At 39.9% G+C, this 23,761-nt stretch overlaps 1 protein-coding gene across 1 annotated transcript; it reads left to right on the plus strand.

The window, feature by feature from the left end:
• The first annotated feature begins 21,352 nt into the window (after window positions 1-21,352).
• Window positions 21,353-23,495, plus strand: LOC113152720 (serine/threonine-protein kinase pim-2-like). The gene is made up of 7 exons (XM_026346131.1): window positions 21,353-21,682; window positions 22,095-22,189; window positions 22,279-22,326; window positions 22,447-22,662; window positions 22,739-22,916; window positions 23,020-23,196; window positions 23,275-23,495. The coding sequence occupies exons 2-7, from the start codon at window positions 22,115-22,117 to the stop codon at window positions 23,364-23,366; spliced, it is 786 nt and encodes a 261-aa protein (XP_026201916.1). The 5' UTR covers window positions 21,353-21,682; window positions 22,095-22,114; the 3' UTR covers window positions 23,367-23,495.
• Window positions 23,496-23,761: the final 266 nt, after the last annotated feature.

The following is a 23,761-nucleotide window of genomic DNA, read 5'->3' on the forward strand; positions in this document are numbered from 1 at the left end:
AGAGCCCAAACAAGACGTATCAGTCTGAAGGCCAGAGGGTGTCACTGCATAAAGAAGCATTAGAACATGTATTTGCAATTTTTTAGCTTGTAAAACATAAATTCAGCCCAAGAATATAGTATAAACCTTAAATAAAGCATAGAATGGTCACTTTACAGAGACCAAAGAGGGTTCTGACATGCACAACAATAAACATTTTATTGACATGGTCACAATCACTTTAGTCTTGTTTTTCTGCTTGTTTGCCTATACCTCACTTGTAAGTCACTTTAGATAAAAGCATCTGTCAAATGGCTAAATTTAAATGTTTTTATGCACCTCACCTGATTTATACTATGCAGTTAAAGTTTCTGAATAGTTTTTATTTCCAGTGAAGGACTTTGAGGGTAATAACCAGCCCCACTGGCAGACAAGAAAGTCAACACTGTCTTCTGACACATTCTTAAAGAAATGTCAGACAATGTAATGGTAAGAGAAAAAAATTCTAATTCTTTTTTCATCACTGACTCGTCTGCTTGCCTGCCACCTTTAGTAAATCTTTGAGCTGTGATTGATTAATTTGGTTTAGTCAAGAAGTTCAATCATAAATGAGGAAGGAACAAAGTAAGCCCAGCTCTAATTTCATTAACATTTAGTCACCTGATAGTAGCAGTGGTGTGAGCGTGATAGAAAATAAAAATTGACAAATCTTTCGCCAACCCTGGCTGCAGTGTCAAGCAGATGCCACATAATTGGTATGCAGGTCATTTCTAGGCACAGGGTGTCTCTTCTCAGCACTTTACCCCAGGGATAGAGATGTCCTTATGATTTGGAGAAGCCATGGAGGTCATAGTCTGGCTGCCAGTGGAGAGGAACATGGGACAAAGAAACACAGCAATAGAAGGGCCAGGAAGAAAGTAAAGAGAGACAGACAAGTTTTGTCTATGAAAAGGAGATAGAAGGCGTCAAGAGGTTATCATCTTTTTGTACCTTGTAGTGCCTAGAGGAAAAAGAAACAGAATGGATTGAGAAGCAGAGAAAAAGGCAGTTCGTAAGGCCTCAACAGTTACAGAGGACATATAAGAAGGGGGACAAGCAATGCAACCAACCAACTTTCTTCTGTTTGGCCTGTTCTGTCTTTTCTCTGATCAGCTGTTGACCATTAGTGCCAGTCCTTTAATATTGCTGATTGAAAGTACATTGATCCCAACTCTGACGTCATGCATATGTAATTAAACCTTTATGACCTCAGGGCATAATGGGACATGCCTGGCCTCACCTGATCTAAGATCTGTTTGGTTATTCAGCATTTCTTCTTTTATTTATTTTGAAATATTTTTATTTCATGAGTCAGAGTTTTCAATGTGACGATTATTTTACAGGATACATGTTGTGACTTGTCTGAAAAGCTGATTTTAGTCTCAAACTAGATGATTAAGTGACATATTTCTTTCAGATTACTATAATAACATCTGCACAAATTATTTAGACAGATCAAAAATCAAAGTCTATGCACTAATTGATGTTTTGCATTAACCATAAAGTTCCACTCACAGTGTAAATTGACTGCATTTCATCATAATTTGAATCCTTCATGGCAAATATTTGAGTCATATGGAAGCTAAACCATAAATGACGTTCGAGTATTTGAGACTTCTAAAACAAATGGCAGCTTGAATTCTGCTAGAAACATTAGAAACGGTCCGTCTTCAATGCAGCTTCTTTACTCTGCCTCCTGCTGCCACTGTTTTTGGACCCCTGCCTGTTTCCTGGTCTGCCTCTGCCTGAATCCATTCATCTTGTTTCGACCACGCAGTGAATGCCAACACTGAAGGCCGCCATCTTGTTTCTTTCTGCTGACCTGCTATCTTGTGCTTACCTCTCTGCTGACTCCTCTCGCTCCTGGCCAGCTCTAACCACCACTTCAGTCTTTGCACTCTTAATACAACCTTGATGCTCCTTCAGAGAAGCATAAGCTTAAACTGCTCCACATTCACCCGTGTCTCCTCTCCAGATCCTGTCCATGCACCACCCATCATCGGGTGGTTCCTGTATAAAAAACCCATCTGCTTCATCTCAGCTTCAACTTCCCTCCATGTTTCATGAGTGTAATAAACACCTTAAAACTTACTTGCTATGTCCAGCCTCTTCTTGGTTCCTTTCATCCTCAACACTTTAGAGATAGAGGAGCATATACATCCTGTGCACAGGATGGTCGCTTTTTTACCATAATTGCCTAGTTTCACTAGACCTAATGTAAGTTACCCAGAACAGGTTCAAGTGGAAGAATAGAAGTGGCCCTATTCCGAAGGCAGTACATTTTCAAAAAGTACAAAGCTGTCTTCTTCAGTTGCGGAAGAATTCTGGACCACTGGCCCCTTAAATAATCAAACACCATGTAAGAAAAAAAGGAAGCAATATTTCCTAAAAGTTACAGATTGTTTTTGTTCAATACACTCTGTGGATTTGCTGCTGGGTTGTCCAAAATGCAACTTAGTATGCACTGTATGATCAATTACTGTAATATCAGTCATCATTTTGATAAATGAACTACATTCAAAGTTTGACTGAAAGTCCTGACATCACATAAACAGTACGATTTTAGAAATTCACATTAAACTTCAGGCCTTGATGGATAACAACAACAACACATTCCAATGCGAACAGCACACTTGAAATTAACATTTGACCTTTGAGCTACTGATCTGGCAAATGCAAGTTCAGTATTTTACTTCTGTTTTTGGACTTTACCACCTCCTGGGGGGAAATATTTGGCTCATTACCAGCTAAATGATCCACTATGTCCACCAGTTAGTCACTTTTTGTAGGGTAGTTGTACTGAAAAATACTGATTGCTGCAGCAAAAGAGAGAAAAAAAACATAATGCTGCTGTAAAAAGCTGTAGGCCGGACAGCGAAGCAACCTTTCCCTATTTTTGCTTTCAATTTATCTGCCATGTCTTCCTTACTGTCCTGTTGCTGTTAGTGTGGATCCGGTGGGAGAGTGGGCAAAGCCTGTTTACTTTGACTCCCAAGGAAGTTTCAGGGTCAGCCATTAATATGCCTAAAAGTGGTTTAGCCCCGGGTGAAGAATATTGAAGTGAGATGCAACAAAAGCAGCAGAGATATGTCAGAGCCAAGGACAAACAGATTGGCGCTCTATACAGATGCCAGAGCAGGGGACTATTAGATTATCTGTAAATGTGAATACTGCTGCCGACGTTTGACGGAAGGCTGAAAACAGATCCATATTTTGCTGGAGGGACTTGCGACGTGGACACAAAAACTATTAAAAGGTCTTTAAAAAGATGGAGACTTCATTATTCTGGCAGTACTGCTGGATACCAGTGAGGTACACCTTTACACAGCCATTCAAGCACACCTACTGTATACACACAGACACTGCAAACAGTAAGTACATTATACAAGCACTGAGTGGGTAATTGGAGAAATATATTCTATAATGTACGCTAACAGATGAGTAGAATGTTAGGCAGTTCTGACATCTAAGGGACTTTGGGGGTTAAGACTTAGTTTTAGGGTTATAATCACATTTAGCTTATTGATAGGGCAAGAATCAGGGATAAGTACACACCTGTCTTCTTCTGTAGTGGATTTCTAGCAAGGTCTATACAATAAAGCATGTTCAGTCTGATTCTGTTTGAATTTCCAGGTTTAAAGGGTCAGAATATTAATTCTGTACACACATACATACGTGCAATACACAATGTGAATATAAATGCTTTTTCTGATCCATACAAATTGCTACAGTGGCCTTATTTTATAGTGACAAAAAGGCTTAATACTACTGTACGAATAATAATAACAATCCTATTACCTTGCCCTGAACCTTTGAAGATAAGAGTGTGAAAATTATTATACGTTTACAAAAACAGACATTCAGCTTAATTGATTTGTGTAATGGTCTTTGATCCGATTGTTAGTATGATAAATCACAGTCCTTATGTCCCATAGAAGACTAAGACTCTGCTCTGTATGGTGGCCCAATGAGAGTGCAAAGTGATTCTTACAGATCTATACACTTCTTTGTATTACTCATCCTTTTACTCGACTATTACCAGGGCATGGATTAGTCTGTTTGCATGTTTTGAATTCAACATTTAAACTTAACATCCTCTAAACTCAACCCACTAGAGAGCAGGTAACTCGTGCTATATATTAAGTCAGAGCCGCTCAAATAGAAGTCCATGCTATGTTTCTTTTGGCCTGTGATGGACCACATGAACCAGTTTATTTAAGTTTAACCATTTCAGTTGTAAAGAACAGTCTTAGTGTTTGCACTAAGTAAGTTTAAAATAAGTTTCTGTAAGATTTTTAAATTTAATAAATAGATTCTAGAATTGTTTACATGGTTTTCACAACATTAAAAATACTTCTACTTTGATAGAATAATGTAGTACTCATTATACCTCTGTTTAAAAGCAATACTATATTATCAGAGAAAAAAAAAAACTGTATGTGATATTACTGCAGTTCATTTGTTTTCATATAATATTGTGCTTTCATTTGACTTTAATTAGTTTTAATAAACCTGAGCTATTCTTTGGCACCCTAGAAGTTATGCAGGCAGAATCCTGTTTAAATGAGCCAGTATGTATGAAGTGAATGTTAACACCCTTGAGGGGCCAGACAAATGTCACAGGAAGAACTGAGTTCTGTCCCGAACACGATCAGTTTCTTAGGTGCCCATAATATTTATCAGCTCTTGACTGACTTCACCCAGCGATTTACTAGGCTTAACACATTCACAGGTGGATGTCACTGTCACACAGCATGCATGCTCCAGCTGCATTGTGCAGTTCAGGCAACCATCTGTCTACTGCAATGAGCAGATTGTCAAAACATGATTGCCAACATGTAAGAGTAAAAAGACTTCTGCCTGACCTCATGATGAGGAACACATGGTTAGTTTCTAGGGGCTTGACTGAACTCAGTCACAGTTGAACAGTGAAAACAGACTGCCAAGCTGGATGGGAATTAGGATTATTGTGGAGAAAAATGAAAAGGCAGTACCACTCGGGAGTAACTCATCTAGTATGACTAGGACTGAAGATGTGCAAGTAGAATCAAACCAGCAAGGCTATAAGACTGAGGTTGAGGAAACACAATTTGATTTTCCTCTAAATTCAGTTAAAATTTTTACTTCTTTTATTTTAAAATTTTTATTTAGCTTTGCCTTTGTGGTACCATAGTTCAAAAAATCATGAAATTAACATAACAAATGTTAACGTGTTAACATGTAGTGGCTCTCTAGTAATTAACTAGAGAACCGCTACATACTTTTGCCTACTTTACTATGCTGTCTTGTATAATTCATGCACACACAAGGTCCATTAGTCAATCATTTTCCTTGGCACAAGTTGGCATCTTGTCGATTAAGCTATAATAGACCTTAGTCGTGCATTCCACTTGATGAAGCTGATTGACGTTTTCTGCTGAGTGGATCAAATACAGTACATGTTGAATATTTTAACAACACAAATCAATAGCAACAAGAGAAGGCTACAAGAGAATAGATTTGGTTTGTGTCAAAAATCAGAAGAATAAACTGTGGGATATTCATGCTTGCTGCCAATCATGAAATAGTCTTCATCATAATTTTATAGAATTAAGCTTTCACTCTTGTCAGAATTGCATATGATGAGCTTGATGTACAATTTGAGAAATTGTACTGTTATGGAAAATGCTCCATAATTTGCAGCCAATCCATTTATCTTGTCACGTCTTCTTTAGAAATGGTGCAAACTGACCCTCCAGTAATCTCCGAAGTTACTGTCGCTACAGCTGTCAAGCTCCAGTCCAGTGTTGCATATGCATTTTACAACGATAGGGGTTCAGATTTTCCAATCAAATTATTGGTATATTCATAAATTTTTAGTCCCTCAGACAGAAGTAAATGAAAGCAAGCTCCTAATTTTCTCAAGTATGAAATGGCAACTGTTACTGACAGTCTCTGACTGAATGTCTCCAGTTGACTTGTATAAAGAACTTGTGAAAGGCTTTAAATATTAATTTGATTCATGGCATCAGGCTGACTTGTATTGTGTAAAGATACAAAAAAGTCAGAGGCTAAAGCTTGGACAAGATCTCTGAACCCTCACCAGCTGAAAAAAACACAAAAATTAAGTGGAATAGAATTACCGCCTTGAGGTTGTCTGCCTCCGCCAACCACTCGTTGCTGTTTACATGCATAATTTTCCAGATTGATATTCTAATTAATTCATCCTTAAGTCCAAATGGACAAGCAGACCACCATAATCTAATCAGTTCTTCAGAGTCCAAGATGTTGTTCAAGGAAGGTTGTTTAAGGAATTCTTTAAAATAATTCTCCACATATTGTGTACACAAGAATGGGCTGCAAGAACTAGATGAATGTCAAGTCATTGTGACCTTAACCTTGACCTATGACAAACCATGGGCCAGAACAAATAGCACTGATACTGTTGAGGAAGTGCAATGTAGGTGAGTAGGACAGTGGAGCTGATCAGGCAGCGTGAGTGCTCACACCACAGAGCTCACAGGGCAGGAGGGAAAGGGCGTGGTCTGAAATGGAGGCAAACCAACTTTAAGTGCGTTCAGGTTGGAGGACTTGTAAACAAGAATCAATCCGAACCAATCAGGAAACACATCCTAAAGATGAACAACTTCATAATATAAGAATACTGTTAGGTAATCTAAGTGTTGACTGTTGACTGAAAACTAATTGTGCTTCACAACTGAACTGCGCAACATACCGTGTGCAATCTAAGTGAATGGAAATGGCTAATACTGAGCACAGTAACGGAAAAACCTTAGTGCAATATCTGAATGTTGAGGTCGATCTGGCTGGAATGAGACCATATTTATAATTTTTTGCTTGATTAATACATTAGTCAGGTAGTAGATTTATAGACTCAGAACACCAGAGAGGTTCGTAGCGAGATTCCGTGTGATGTATAGCAGTGAAGATGGGACAGCTCCGGCCAAGGAAGTGTCTGTGGCAGTTTCCACCCTGCAGCTCTTCATTGTTTCAGCAGTGCTGACAGCAGGGTCCTGAGAGAAGCTGGAATCAGAACAGTTGAATATCAACTCAGACACACACACGCTTTCTATGTTCCCCTGAGCTGGTGAGCTGGCTGAGCTACACCTCCATGTTTTGTCATGTCCTTAAAACACACTCTTGGAGCTTCTTCTGACACACACTGAATATTTTGTGTGTGTGTGTGTGACTTTGTTGGAGGAGGAGACACCGCTGCGGGAGTAAATAGAAGGAGTTCTTAGTGTGTGTGTGTGTGTGTGTGTGTGTCTGTGCCCTCAAGGGATGCCTTGCCTTGCGCAACTGGCTGCTACATTTATTATTTGTGTGTGTGTGTGTGTGTGTGTGTGTGTGTGTGTGTGTGTGTGTGTGAGCGTTGGTGTCACTCATGTGGCAACTGATGAACGTATGTTGTGTCATCTCAAGGCAGCAGTTATATAGCCCATATGGCCCAGTGCCCATCACTCATCAGTTATCACCTGCTGACAGTAATTGACAAACTTTCTCTCCCGCACAAGTTGCTATGTAAGTCTGTGAATAGCAGAGGTGTCTATCTATCTGACAGCAAGAAGAAAATATCTAAAAAACCAAATGGTATTTGTAACTGCTTAACAAGAATAAACTGTACAAACCCAAGATGAAGTAAACGCTGTGTAGTCTCTAGTTGTTACACCTTCAGTATCTATTAGCTACGTTTTGGTTGTATCAGTTGATCCTGTACAATGACAGTGAGCACGTTAGCAAAAACTTGACTCTCACTATAATAAAGACAGTTAATAAAGAAACCCAAGACTATAGATTTAGTCATTTGGATAAAACCTGTTTGTGCATTCATTCTTCTCTAATATTTAAGTGTGTTGGCACTTGGCAAGTGCATTCATTTGTCTCTTTAAGCTGATATAACATTATTAATTATTAATAATATTGTCCTGGTCAACACTGTGATCTTTGAGCTTTCCCCACTGTGTTAGGATTGTTCAACAAAGGTAAATGCAAAGTGTTGGATATGAAGCACCTCTGTGTATCACATACTAGGGTAGCCAGGTTCCACTCCTGATCTGTACTTCTCAAATCTGAGTTGAATCGCGTTGGGTCATGCGCTGAGATTGCCACCAGCAAACTCATTAGCTTCCAAAGGAATGCTGAGGAGAGAAAAGCCTTGCAACAAGCTGCTTACCTAATGAACTGACTGGTGGGAATATCAGGCATGTGTTCAAAACAAGTTTAGGAGGCCAGGAAGCTTGCAGCTTGACTAAACAGAGAGTGCTGCTTGTTTGATAATGTGCGTCTGCAATATGCCATGTAAAATAATTCACAGGGCTAAGGCACATCAGAATTCTGGGGCTCCTCTTTCAACAGGCTAAGCTCAGCGAAGCAGCTGCACCGCTCTTGTATTATACCTTTAATGATCACTAACCGGGTCAACATACTCCCATTCATCACAGATTTATTTTGAAGAATCAGCTGCAGAATACAGTACGCGCTGCATCTCCGCCAAGATTCAGGACACATTTCCTATTCAGTCTGTGTATTATAGTATAGGAGCTTAGCTGGAGATTGCACAGAGAACTGGCAGGAGCACGTATTTGTCTGTGTGTACAACAACGCGTCTCACCACAAACAAATGCACACCAGCCATTTGTTCCTGTTTTAAGGATAAGATTCATTTATAGCACACAAACGGACTGCATTGTTTCCCCTGGTTAAGCACCTTATCCACACATCATATTCTAGTGTACCAGCGAGGGGAAAATTAACAAATGAGCTGTAAGGATGCCATAATAGGATTTCAGGATGAGGTCTTTTTGTCTCACCTTGACACTTGGAGTTTGTAGTGTGCTGCATTTAGTCTTGTTCCTATTAAGGTAAGAAGACATTTAAATGTACTATAATTAAAGGTATTTTCAGATGTTTTCATGCAAATCCGTTGGATTTTTGGTTTCAGGACTGGTTCATTCTAACAAGATACAGCAATATTACAACAAAGAGCAGCTGTATTTATTTTCCACAACATCCATAATCACAATTTAATTTTCCTGTGTGCAAAACTGCTGTTTTGAATGATATAAGAGTGATGAGATAATGATAAATGAGACTGCCCCCCCCCCCCCTGTTTACAGTGAACATTACATAGTCATTTAGTATTTGGAGCCATAAAAGCTTGTCAGGAGGAGGTTGGGATGGATGGACGAGTCAACAAAATACAGGACTTACCCACAGGAGACTGGATTTTAAGTTGAGTATAAAACAAATCACATGATGCAGAGCAGGTGAAGGTAAAAGAAGCAGTAGGTTTTGGTACATGATGTGAAAAGAGTAAGGACAAGCAACCAATATGAACGTGAAGGTCGGAGGACATGTTGTGATTAACCTTTAGGGCAAGACCTTCAACAGTGACTTTTATTTATCTACAGCAGTGATTACTAGAGGACGGCATGGTTCCCACGACTTACCGTGGGCTGTAAGTGGCATAAATAATACAGTGGTTATTATATATTTTTATGTCAATGTATCCAATACTGCTTCCTCCTTCTGCTATAGAGTCTTGGCTGGATAGCGTAATGGCAAGATCACCACCTTTGGCAAATACACCTCCTTACACATACTCTACTTCTGCCTTTTACCTTGTAACTTGCTTTGGATAAAAGCGTCTGCCAAACGACTAAATGTAAAGGTAATAATACTCCAGACTCATTTGCGGTGTATGTGTTTCCTGGCCAGAGAAAAGACAGCATTGGTGATTTGTTTCAGTGCCGAATATGATTGTGAAGTCTTCGCTGATGAACAGCCTCTTGTGGCCATCTGAACAATGACTCCCTCAGATGCAAAGACCTTAGCCACCTGACTTTGCTGTTGCGCCAGCAAACCTCTCGTGCTGCATTCCCACATTACAGATTCAAAGTAGTAGGCGTGTGTTTTGTTAAGCACCACATTTACACATTTTGGTACTTGGAAATATGATGATTCATTCCAAGGGGTCTGTTTGGATATGATAATAACTATACTGATAATAACTGTATATAATTAGTACAGTGCAAACTTTTTTGTCTTTTCTTTTTTTGCTCTTGTCTCTGCACAATACACCGTACTGGAACAGTTGGTTTCATGGCTCTTAAAATTCAAGCAGCCTTATTGGTGGTCCTGATGGATGGTGATGGTCCTGAATCTTACAAAGCCTATAAAAAGTATTCTTCCTCCTTGGAAGTTAGTTAGTTTAATTAGAGAAGGGAAGTCACCAAGACTCCTGTGACTCTTCTGAGGGAGGAGTTTCTTCAGCTGAGATGAGAGAGACTGTAGATGTACTATACATACAACAACTGTGCGAGAATCTGAAGTGAGCTGGAAGAAGATGGTCTGATAAGACTAAAATTTAGCTTTTTAGCTATGAGAACTAAAATTTTGTCTTTTGTTTAAACACACAGCCAACACTCCATACAAATATCTGGAAGTTGAGTCACTGCAACTGGAATCTTCATTGACTCAATACACATGGTTTCAAGACAACAGCGTTAATGTCCAATTGAGAATTTGTGGCTGGGTTTGAAAAGGACTGAAGGTCAAAGTCAGCTTTGCTAGCAATACTTTTAATTATCTATATTTTTAATGTCACAGTGTGGGACATTTATTTGTAGTTTTTTCTAATTGTTTCTATATAGAAGTGCTACTTTTACTGCCACTTTACTAGTTAAGTCTGGAATCCAATAGTATTAATAATGCATACATCATAGGAGAAGGTGTCTATAATTATATCGGCCCACACAGTTTTTAGAAGCTTTACTGCAGCTCCTGCTGTATCACGCTGTGCATTACTCAGCAGGTGTCTTCTCTCATGTCCTATTGCGATCATATAACCTCAGCATGAAACAGCAGCACAAGCACAACAGCCCCCGCCTTTACTTATTGTAAGAATGTATGTATTAGATTATCATATTGTTTAATACTATTAGATTCTCAAGCCCTTTTGTTTTTAAATGTTGAGCGCTCATCATGAGGGATGTTTTGTAATTTCCATAAATTTGAATTTAATAAGATCTACCTCTTCCTCATAAGCGAACATTCCCACAAATGCACTTTTTCTTAAATCTGCTTCATAGCATTGTTAGACTTTCAGAATGGGATAATAGGCGCATTGTTGTAATTGGCAGTACACACTAGTCCGACTGCTTCTCTTACAATATCTTTCAATAGCGTCTTAGTAGCAAAGGAGCCAGTGCCACAGCAGCACCCGCAGTTAATGGGCCGTCATGGTGTGAGAAAGTCCTTGATTTATGTTTCCCAAGTGACAAAATTAGGTATGGCTAGAAGTATGTTTTCCACAATTATGGTAAGTACCCATGCCTGGTGCTTGATATTCTGACACAAAAAAAATTAACATAAAATATACCCTGCCAACTGGACTCTCCAACTGGCTTCAGTGCTGAAGTGAATTAGTTTTAACAAGACACATGCAACATGCTTCCATTTGTCTGATGGAACCATGGTTTTGATCAACATCGTGACCTTTTACCACTTCGCTGATCAGACAGCAGCAGTGGATACAGTCTGTTAGTGTAGCAACTAAAAGCAAAAATAAAAGCAGATTTTGAAACAGCCGTCTGCCTTATCTTCAGATAAACTAGTGTAGTTGTCAATGTTGTCAAAGTGTGCGTTTGAATCACACTGGGTTTCGTTTGAACTGTATCTAATCAATAAAATGAGAGTACTAAAAATAATACTACATAAGTTGATTTAATTTCAGAAGGTTGTCAGCATGATGAAATAAAGTTTGATTGTTTTGTGAGCTCCTTTGTAGCTGCTGTGCTCACAGGGGGTAATGTTAAGAAAAATGGTCTCAGTCAGTGTGAATTCAGAATCAAGGATGCTTGTAGCACAAATACTAAATACAACGGATGGGTCACATTTGGTGTATATATAGATTATCTATAATTACAAGCAGCTTTTGCTATGGAAAAGTGGGTGACTCAGTCTGCCACTTTGGCCATGAGTCTTCATCTTGTCCTGTAGTTGTGTAAATCTTGAGGTGGGGCTGCTATGATTGGCCTCTAGTAGTATATCCTGGTAAGAGATGACTTTTTTCTGAGTTGGCTAGCATTAAATATTTCAGCAATTTCTGCTACAGTAGCATTTCTGTGAGATCAAACCAGATGTACAACACTGAGATTTGGGCTCTTACCTATGACCCTATCACTGGTTCATTGGTTGTCCGTCCTTATACCACTACCGCTGATTGGCAGGCTGACTACTGGGTTCTAGGAAACATCCTGTTACAAAAACCACTGACAAGACAACCCAAGAGTAGCAACGCTCACAGAGTACAAGTCCTGAATGTTTATTTAGCAGTTGTTTTAAAAAAAACCTCAGGCCACACGGGAGAAAACAGACACTAGAGGAGAAAGAAAAAACCTAAACAGACAGATCTAGTGAAATAAAGAGCTCCACATGGAGGAAAAAACTAGATAAGAGAAGCAAAATAAGGAGAACACAAAATCACTGCAGAGAAGAAAAAACCTGAAGGAGAAAAGGAACAAAAACTGGACTAAACACATAAACTCCTAAGAGAGGAGAGAGAACAACCAAATGTTAGGATAAACACAAACAGATTTCAATGTTAACGAGCTGGTGGTCAGGGAAGAGAGAGACGAACAGGGACAAAGGGACAGGCTGATGACACACTACATATGCATATGACAGAAAAAGTCATCAAATAATGACAGGTGAGGTGGAGGCAAGATGATGACGATAAAAACAGCTGTGATGACCAGATCAGCAGACGAGCAGAGCCAGGAGGAAAAAAAGGAGATGATGCACAGGGGGGAGGATTCTGCAGGGAGACAAAAAGACACAGTACATAAGATGTCACGGGGACGACTGTTAGAAGGGACCAAAAACACTCAGCGTGTAACACATCCAGCAAAAGCTGGCATTTTGAAGATGCTCTAACTTTAACTTCAATTTAACCCTCGTCAAAATCTCCCAGAAATGTAGACCAATCCTTCCAGCTTCAAACACATCCACAACATATCCCATCCCATTGACTGGTGCCAAATTAAACAAGATAATCAGTGTTATCATCTCACTTGCCAGTGGGTTTGTTGTTTATTTACTGGCCTTGGTTTACATAAATGTATAACCAAATGCAAGATTAAATTGTGTGTCAACGTGCCTAACACACTGAAGTTGGTGAACAGACTGCCTGACATTCTCAAATTTACCATTGCCCCTTGGTATGATAGATTACTAGATATTTAGGTAGATAGATAAAAGAACTCTTGCTGAAAAACAAGTTCACATATGAACTTACTCAAATCTTGTCATGGTTCTTTATTGTCGTTTGAATTCTATTACTGTTGAGTAGGGAGTGAAATGAAACAGCACTCCTCTATTGTAACATAACCAGACTGGGTATCTTTCTTAGAAATAAAAGTAGAAGGATGGATGTATAGGTGAAGGATAGATTCTCCTAATTGCCTCCAAATCTCCGAGGCTCAGGGTCTACTTTTAGCTTTGTGTTTTTCTGAGCATACATGAATCTTCTAGTGAGGACAAACACAACCCTTGTGTCTCCGTCTGTAACCGTGGCGCAGCATCATTTAAAATTCCTTTTGCATCTGTTCCTTGATATGTTTGTTATAATTTTCTTCACCTCCTGAATTTGGTTAAGTGACCTTTGAGAGTCTTTAGTTCCAAAACAGGGAACTGGCAGTGCACTTGTGAATCATAAATCTGATATTTATTTAATATTCACTAGCCTTTGAAAATGTTACAAGCCGAGTTACTACCCTGGTGGGAGCCATCGGTTTTAACACAGCTTATTATGTTTCACGTTAACACATCCACAATGGACAGTTCTGTTCTCACGCAACAAAGAAAGAGGAAAAATCACAGAGGCAGTTAAGTCCCTACTCTTTCTCCAGGTTATCCAATATGTTGTACTAACTCCTGCTCCTAAGTGATATTCTCACATCATGCTGTAGTCATTAGATTACATTAAGTGGACTACCCTTGGGTGGTTTTTGTCCATTTCTCTGAGATGACAAATTCTTCTTCACGTGGATAAAGATGCTTTCTCTGTGCGCAGTAGGAAAATAGTATTTGTACACAAGGATGATATTGACAAAAATTGTAGATAATAAATGACAAATGCAAATGATAAAATACATTTTCTTTCTTTGAATGACAACGTCATCATCTTTGTTGTGGTGGAAAATAAACCGTGATTCCCGAGGAATGGACTAACATGATACTGTTCCGTTACTGAACAGGATTGTTCTTGACTCCGACCACCTATCTGGTATCTGGAGAGTCTGACTCGAAGGAGAGGCACAAGCAGGGGCTAAACGAGCCCATCCCACTTGTGTTCAGTGGGACCAGTACATCTTGTCTCATTATTCCAGTAGGAGTTGTGATGTGCAAATTAATTTGGAAGAATTTTTTTTTTTCCAATCCTGCCTCCTTCACTGCTAATGTAGTCCCTGCTGTAAATACCGTGAGGAGTAGCAACACTGCTGCTGATAAATAATGCACCACTGATGAATGAAGTGCTGTGCAGTTTAAGGTGTGTGTGTGTGTGTGTCCTCTCGAATGAACCCTCATTCGAGAGGACACGTGCAGATGCAGTTACTCCACTTTGTCTGACATGCTGGTGTGTGTTTCTTGTGACGGTGCCGCTGTGATAAAAGCGCAGCATATGCTTCTTGCTGTACCAACACTTCTGTCACAACCAAGGTACGTTTCTCATCCCTGACAGAACAGCTGTAGCATTACACACATGCACGCTCGCTCGTCTTTCCACGGCTGTGAGGACACTCACTCAATTACGTCATGCATTTTGTAACTCCACAGCTTAACCTACAACTAAATGCATAAAACACACCCGTCAGCTCAAATGAATGCTGTATTTAACTTTAAAACCAATCATTAAGCAGCTCTTTGAAGTTGTGAGCACTGCACAAAATCTCCTCCCAATTAATGAAAACTATTTTTCCACCGAAATATTGATCTTCTGATCTTGACAAATGAATTAGTCTTGCCATTCCAATGCTTTTGGAGGGGATCGTATGTGTCCAGATGTTTTCCCTCAGAGTAACAGCTGTCTAAATTGCCTCACTGCTCTATTAAAACACTGAATCAGTTCTAACAATATAATAGTCTCAGTGAACAGAGTGAGCAAGTGGTTGTTTTGCATCTGTTGTGGCGACATTTAGCAGGTGAACTCACCTCTACAGAGCTGCTGTTAGTTTGGCATTTTTGTCATGCTAAGGTTAATTAGTGTCTGTCTACATTCTGTTCAAATACAAAACAGTCCTCTCTTGGTGCAGGTCTAGAGTGTACACTGAAACATGTGTAATTATGGAAAAAGTAGAGTTTATTTTGAAACAACTATTGCATTATATTATGCATCGTGTTCAGGATCGCCATAAGTGAAAGGTTCATTAACTCGCATGTTCCGGCAGAGACTGTCTGTGGTGTAGAAGCATCAAACACACAGGTGTTAGTTGTACGAAGATTAAGATTCAGGCTGTGCTTAAAACAAGGTGATACAGGGACTGCTGTGCGTAGAAACTCATCAATTAGCCAAGCCAATGGCATAGAACACAAAAGAGGCCTTACCTCACACACCATACGACCTGCTACTTCCTGTCTGAATGTTGGCATTAAGTCCCAGCCAAAAACGGACCCACGTTACACCACTTCATCTGATCTCTGTGGCCAACTCTCAGCTTACCCTGAACTCCCTCCTCCAGGTCTACAATCCCTCTCACTCACTGCACTCCGCAAATGCACGACGTCTTGCGGTCCCACTCACCTCAACTCAAAAGATCCCTGGCAAAACGTTTCAGCTCTGTGGTTCCACGATGGTGGAACGACCTACCCACCTCTGCACTCTCAACTTTCAAAAACCTGAATTTGAACTCTTCCGAATCTTTCTCTGCACTTAAATCTTTCTCTGCACTTCCCCATGACACTGAAACATCTCTTTCTAGAGCAATTTACTTCAGAGGTCATCTCACTTGGCTTAGACGTTTGCTTGCTTTGTACCTCACTCGTAAGTTGCTTTGGGTAAAAGCGTTGGGATGCATAATGAGAAAGTGAGTTTCATTGATGAACCATACAATATGCAAGTCTGTGACACATCCCGGCCACCCAGACAGCAGCGCAAATAAACAAATAAGTCACATGCCTGGCTGGTAGCAATCCCAATTAGTAGTGTTGTCTTTGACTTATATTTTAGCTCATTTGTCGTCTTTGGCTACATTTGTGTCACGTTTGTTCACAGCGGCAAAGACACTGGGACCGATGTTCACTTTTATCTGGCTCTGGTTTTATCAAGGCTGACACAGACTGGAGGGTACAGTGAGATGCTGAGCGAGATGTGAGGCCAGAGGCAGCCAGAGCCCTAACAAATAACAGCAGAATAATAAACATGCTGAGCAAATCGGAGAGGCCTGGCTGGCAGACATGTCTGCGTCTGAGACATCACCACGGCCTGCTTTAAGATTCATCTTTTCCAACACATAAGCTGGTGCCATCTGCAACTGCAAACTTGTGCAATGCTGCCATACAAACACCTCTAAAGTGTAGAAAGAAGGTATCTCACATATACAAAGTAACAGTTAGGATGTTTTCATTTCTTTTTCATGATACCTGGAAGTGAATTTAACAAAGCTATAAAGCTGTTTAGAACAAATGTGTTAACCACCTCCACTGAATCTTAGAGTCTGTAGCTTTTACTCTACAGTTCTTATTCCTTTGGAGTGATCTTGGCTGGGTGCCCACTCCTAAGGAGAGTAGCCACGGTACCAAATTGTCTCCATTTATAGACAATTAGTCAAACTGTAGACTGGTGAATATTTAAATTCTTGTGATGACTCATTCCAGATACAAGCAAATCAACAACTATTGATTGTAGCTCCTCTGAGATCTTTATTTTTTATTTTTCTTTTGCAAGGCAGCATCAGCTGATGTGAGTGATGCCTCACACTGTCAGATTCACAGTATCACTGTGAATCTGACAGTGATACTGTTTGAGTGTTTAGGTAGCACCACACCACCATTCTTGTTTCCTTGATTGGACTTACAGTGTCTATAAAAAGTATTCACCCCCTGACATTATAAATCAATCATCGTCAATAAAAGTTAGTTTCAGAAAAATACCTCACTAATGTCAAAGTGAAAACTGGTTTCTACAAAGTAATGTTAATTAAATAAAAATATATAAGGTGAAATCAGTGTTCCAGTGGTCCAGATATTTGGTGCTACTAGTCCCACCGTTCACCAGGGGATCACCTGAGTGCAGTGAATATGTCTTAAGTGATTGCAGTATAAAGGAACTTGTGTTTGGAAGGTCACAACTAGAGCTTAGGAGAAGATTTGTTTTCCAACAAGACAATAACTCGAAGCATGCAATGAAAGCTACACAGAGATGGTTAACCGACAACAAGGTGAATGTTCTGAAGTGGCCAAATCAAAGACCCAGACCTCAATCCAATAAAGAATTTGTGGATGGACTTGAAAAGGACTGTTCACACCTGATCCTGACAGACCTTGAGCAGTTTTGCAAAGAAGAATAGCATACAATTCCAGTGTCCAAATGTTCAAGCCTAATTATGACTTATCCACACAGACTCCATGCTGTGATTTCAGCTTTCATCTACTAAACACTAAAATACTAAATACTGACCTGAAGGGGGTGAATATTAATGCAAACACTGATTTCACCTTATATATTTGTATTTAATTGACATTACTTTGTAGAAACCTGTTTTCAATTTGACATTAGTGAGATCTCTGAAATGTTTTTGTCAAAGTCGCCAACTTTTATTGACCATGATTGATTTATAATGTCAATAAAATATAAAACATCCAAGAGGGTGAATACTTTTTATAGGCATTTTAATGGGTGTGTTCAATAATGGCATGAAATATCATGACTGTTTTACAGTAGTTGTATTGGCTTAGAAATATTTTGTGGGCAATTTATACAGTAAACCAGGAAATTCCATTACTTTTTCTTGCCACTGTGACAAAATATTATTAGAAAAAAAAGAAACAATAAAGGCTCAGACACGCAAATCAAGCATAAATAAAACTGATAAAAATAGATGAAAACATAAATGTCCATGTAATGTTCCCTGCAGCCATTAGATGTTGTCCCATAGTATATTATCTAAATTGCACACTAAATTCTGTTTTTCTTAAGCACTGGATGGATCATGTTATTTATTTATTTTTTTAATAACTTAAGTGGTACTCCTATTTACAGAAATGTTGTAAAATAATGTGATTGCGGTCTGTGGAGGGAATAAAAAGAACACGACTGTCACACCACAGGTTAAGGTTGGTTAAGGTTAGAGGAAATGGTTCTGGGGGTTTTGAGCATCAATGCAACAAAGGTTGAACAGGCACTCCAACTCTTCCACTGCCCAGCACCATGGAGCTCACTCAAATTGGCAGTTCCACCACTTGGTCCCTGTGTTTTTCAAAGATGAGAACACATGAAAATATGTGACAGTCATGAAAGGTCTGGAGAAGCCATAGAGAATGTTTTGGTGAGTGCTAAATCATTTACCATTAACCGGTTTGGTGGTGGGTCAGTGATGGTCTGGGGAGGCATATAAATGGAGGGATGCACAGACCTCTTTAGATAAGACAACAGCCCCCTAAGTGCCATTAGGTTTTGGGATGAAATCCTTGTCAGACTCCCGAGGTCCCGAGCCGCATGAGGCTCTTTCATCCTTACACTGCAGCTCCGCATGGCTTGGGAAAATAAATTATTATTATTATTAAGTATGTAATTGAAGCGTATTTTATTTGTGTTAGTTCTTTTTTTTTTTTAATTGTAGTTCTAGCTATTCTCCACCATGAACTATTTTAAAAACGCTCACACCTCACAGACAGCTTACAGCCCTGCGTAAAGATGAAAGTCACTTTGAAAGTGATGAAAGTGATTTTAGATGTCAAAAAGCATTAATAACAATGTCTGCGACACCTGCACGATCAATCCTTGCATAGTTTCCAACATAACTATGCACATACCTGTATCACCATGTAAGTCAGGGGTGTCAAACGGGGTTCAGTCCGGCCTGCAGAAGAAATCTGAAAGTGAAAAAATGCAATGAGACATGAACTAAAATAAAAAATAAAAAAACAGCAGTTCCTAAATTGTCCGCTAGGGGCGCTCGGGTGTTTTAGACATGGAGTAGCTGCAAGAAGAAGAAGTAGAACAAGACAAAACACTTCTGAGATAAACACAACTAATGTTCAGTGATCACTACGATACAGCTACTAACTACGTCTACTTACTACATCTACTTACTTTTGTACTCGCCTTCGCACCCTCATTAGCCAAAATGTCTTTCTCAAAAAGGAGAAGAGTGCAGAGTATTCAAGAAAAATGGGCCCCTTCCTATGTCTTCACAGAGGTGGAGGTGAAACCTGTGCGCTCGGAGTGTAAACAACAGGTGTCGGTGTTCAAGGAATATAATATTCAGCGGCACCATGAGACTCAGCACAGTGAGAAAAGGGACAACTGAGAGGAGAGAAGATAAATGAATTGCTGGTGGGTCTGAAGAAACAACAGTCTGTTTTCACTCTGAGCCGAGAAGTCAGTGGTGCAGCAGTAAAAGCCAGCTACATAAATGCTAACGGATTAGCATTAGCATCGTAGCCGTATACAATTAAAATGGCGACCACTTTGAAAGATGTGGGGAGTCAATTTAAGTTTTGAGAATTGTTTCACGTGGAAAATGGAGTAAAAATAATCTTGATAAGTTGGTTTAATCTTAAAAGTACAAAAGGGCACCATATTTTTCAGATCTAAATACCTGTGACTTTTTTTGTTTTGTCACTGATCGGTTGTAATGCACACATGTAAATGATAAACTGAAGCAAATTGCACATTTTTCTTGAGGAATCTGACTTTCTTCATAACATGTTTTAATAAAAAAAAATCCTAATGTAATTGTATTGTTATTTATAGCCATGATGAGCTATGCTTTGATTTTAATGGTCCAGCCCACTTGACATCAAATTAGGCTGTATGCAGCCCCTGAACTAAAATGAGTCTGAAACCCCTGATGTAAGTGGTTTATATATAAAGTACAGTTATTATGCTATAGTATCCTCTGAAAGATTATATAAAATTGTATCTGTCAGAAGATTTGGAAAAACATAGTGTAACAATATGCTAGATTTTGGAGAGGCCTGAGGTCTGTGATGCTTTGAGGATCGAAAAACTGAATACTGAATATGATCTGCTGACAAACGTAGCTGGTGTTTCTGTCCGGAGTCAAGAATACTGCATTTAGTAAAAAAGTTCAATTAGTGACACATGCACTGGTGAACGGCTTTAACGGCTAATGTCTGCTGGCAGATCACGCAGTTCCAGCCCTAAACATGTCTGGATATAATTTAAGAATAAATCTCAATGTTACCATAGAGGTTACCGTAGAAACCAAGTCATGTGCTGGATTAAATGTATACATGTGATTAGCTCTCATATAACATTCTAAATTATTCTAATGTGGAACCTGACAGACAGTGGAATACTGTGATGTCATATGTGTGTGGACATTGCACTGAAGAGACCAGATCTCTATAACACAGTCCAGACTTAGACAAATACAAGTTTGGTTTATTCAGGCATTAGTGTTTGAGAGTTATGACGTCAAAATCGTGGCCAACAGCAAAAGCTGTTCAGTGGCGGGTGTCCAGTAAAGCACTGGGTAAGTAGTGGAGACAAAATCCAACAAGAATTGCAGTGATTACTAATCACTTCAATCACTCACAGTAGATGATACACATTCAACACATGTAACAAACATAATCTTTGTCTGTTCCAACAGGACACCAAACTGATCCCGTTTTCTACGCAGTGGAAAACTGCACGTTCAAGAAAAGCTCTGACAGGAGCTTTTACAAAGCAAGAAAGAAGAGCAGGACAAGTTCTGGTCCCTCCCCGGGCTGCAGCTACGCCTGGAGGGAACCTCAATCCAGTTCTGCCTTAGCAAAGCCTGCACCCCCCAAGAGCACAGGTTAAAAGAGACAGAAATTAATTTCATTACATGTGTTTTAGTGTGTGAACAGTGAACAGAACAAGGAGACTCTGTGTCTTGCTCAGATTTAGATAAATGCTGAAACTCAGAGTCAGTAATAAAAGTTAACTGCTCATGATGTGCCCTTGATGTTTCAAGTTGTGAACAGTGTCTGTGTGTCTGTGTCTGCGTGTGTGTGAAGAGTGTGAACAGCAGTGTACACACTTTGTATTAACTTTTCCCACTCAACTACATGGGAGGTTATCTTACTCATGTTGCTGTTGATTGCACCGTCTTAGGTTCAACCTCCGACAGCAGCATAGAAACAAAGAAGAGCGGCAAGCGCAGTTCCACGTCTGATGAAGACACAGAAGGGCCGAGGAAAAGAAGCAGAGAGGCCCCCAGACCCTCTGAAGATCACAATTATTCTGTCAGTGGATTCCCTGTCAGCTTTGAAGGTAAAGACAAGCAGGGTCTGAAGAGGAAATCAGAAGAGATAAAGGAACCCAGGAAGAGAAGCAGAAATACTCCCAGTCCTTGTGAGGGCACCAGCCAACAAACTGCCACTGCATCGTCCTCCAATGACGAACCTTGCACCTCATCGTCAGTCAACACTGTTCCCTCTAACAGCAGAGGTGAGATGAGATAGAAGTAGATGAATTTCCTCTTTTTCTGGTATATTCTCACGTTTAGCATTGCTGCACTTTACTTCATGTTTACTTTTTACTGCACCTTATATTGTATATTTACTACAGTGCTACACTGTATTTAACACTCACACTCTTCACATTCAATTATTGTGTAATATTGTATTTAATACAAGTAAATGTTTTTTTTTAATAATTTTATTTCATCTTTTATTGTCTTGCACTGTAAGGATTGCTCTAATTTTGCGGTACTCGGTACAGTGATGACAAAGAATCTTGAATCCTAAATCTCGAATGAGGACCAATTAGCCTGTGATATCTACTGAGGATTAAAACCATCTAAGAAAATGCTGAAATGATCATTTTACAACTATGACAAAAGTGCGTTTTGTCTGTGCAGCTGCCTTTGAGGCCAAGTACATGGAGACGATGATGTGCGGCAAAGGAGGCTTTGGGAGAGTCTATCAAGGCTATCGCAAATGTGACAACATGCCTGTAGGTTTTACACACACACCTGTGTAATTTAAGTATCCACTGTGCATCGCAACATTCACTAAACACATTTTTGTTTTCCTGTTCTGTAGGTAGCCATTAAACACATTCCCCAATTAGGCGTTAAGCACACAGCAATGGTGAGTTGAAGACATCCTCACAAGTTCCTCTTGTACCTCATGAAATCTCAAAGTTCCAGCTCTTTGTGTGTTTGTAGACATACTGAATTTCTCATTGTTTTTCTCACTTTGTGTCTGTAGTATATGGACGGTGAGACTAAATTTATCCCTGTGGAAGTGGCACTAATGCTCCAAATCAATCCAAAAGAAGGACAAACCAGTGCAGCTGTGACTCTGCTGGACTGGTATGATTTGGACAGTGAGCTGATACTTGTCCTAGAGAGACCAGTTCCCTGCCTGGACCTGATTGATTATATGAACACTAGAGGGAAGTACCTGGATGAGTATGAGGCTAAAGTAAGTAGCTGATGGCTAAGTGTGTTTCTGTTTGTCCACACCCAGCATGTCCACACTCATTAAATCTCTTCCTCAGATAATTGTCAAACAACTGGTGAATGCTCTCATTGAGGTGCACTCCAAAGGCGTCTTCCACGGGGACATCAAGCTGCAAAACATTCTGATAGAAACCGGCTCTGCTGTCCCCCAAGTTCGGCTCATTGACTTTGGCTTAGGTGAATTCCTGACAAAAGGGGAATATGCTGCAGAGCAAGGTAGGCTGTCTTATCATCCAGTTCTCAGGGACAATAGAGCATCTTTTCTCTGTCCTCAACCGCAGTCCCTCACCATTTCATTTTGTTTCTGTAAAAATTGTAGGAACCTACGATTACTTAACCCCTGAGTGGTTCCAGCGTGGTTGGTACACGGCTGTACCCACTACAGTGTGGCAGCTTGGTGTGGTGGTGTTTGGGATGCTGCATGGTTTTCTCCCATTCATCACAGCAGACGATATCATCTTTGAAAATCCTCTCATCAATGAAAATCTTTCCTCTGGTAAGTCCTAACCATACACATGTAGTCCTGTAATACTGAGAGCAGTGTTTAACACATGACTCCTGTTCGTCTGTCCAGACTGCCAAGGTTTTATAAATAGCTGTCTGGTCAAGAAAGCGGAGGCTCGACCCACCCTGGAGACACTGAAGCACCACCCCTGGCTGATGTAATTCAGACTGGACCTCCAAGGCATGCTGTATGTTTCCAGCATGTAGTTACTGGCCCTGCTAACCTGCCTAGTGTTTTGTCTGTTGCTTGTTGTTTTTTTGTTGCCTGCTGTTCTTTTCTCTCTCCTCTTTCCACTCACCCCAACCGGTCGAGGCAGATGGCCGCCCACCTTGAGCCTGGTTCTGCTGGAGGTTTCTTCCTCTAAGAGGAGTTTTTCCTTCCCACTGTCGCCTAGTGCTTGCTCAAATGGGATTTGTTGGGTTTTCTACACAGTTCTGTACAGTTGTATTGTTGTATTTTGTACAGCTTTAAACTTTACATGGTGACATGCTTTCAAATTACTTGTTCTGATTAGGTGCTATATAAATTGAAGTTGAGTCATGGCAACTAGACTTCC

This window comes from Anabas testudineus, chromosome 4 (assembly GCF_900324465.2).
Source record: "Anabas testudineus chromosome 4, fAnaTes1.2, whole genome shotgun sequence".
Lineage (NCBI taxonomy): Eukaryota > Metazoa > Chordata > Actinopteri > Anabantiformes > Anabantidae > Anabas > Anabas testudineus.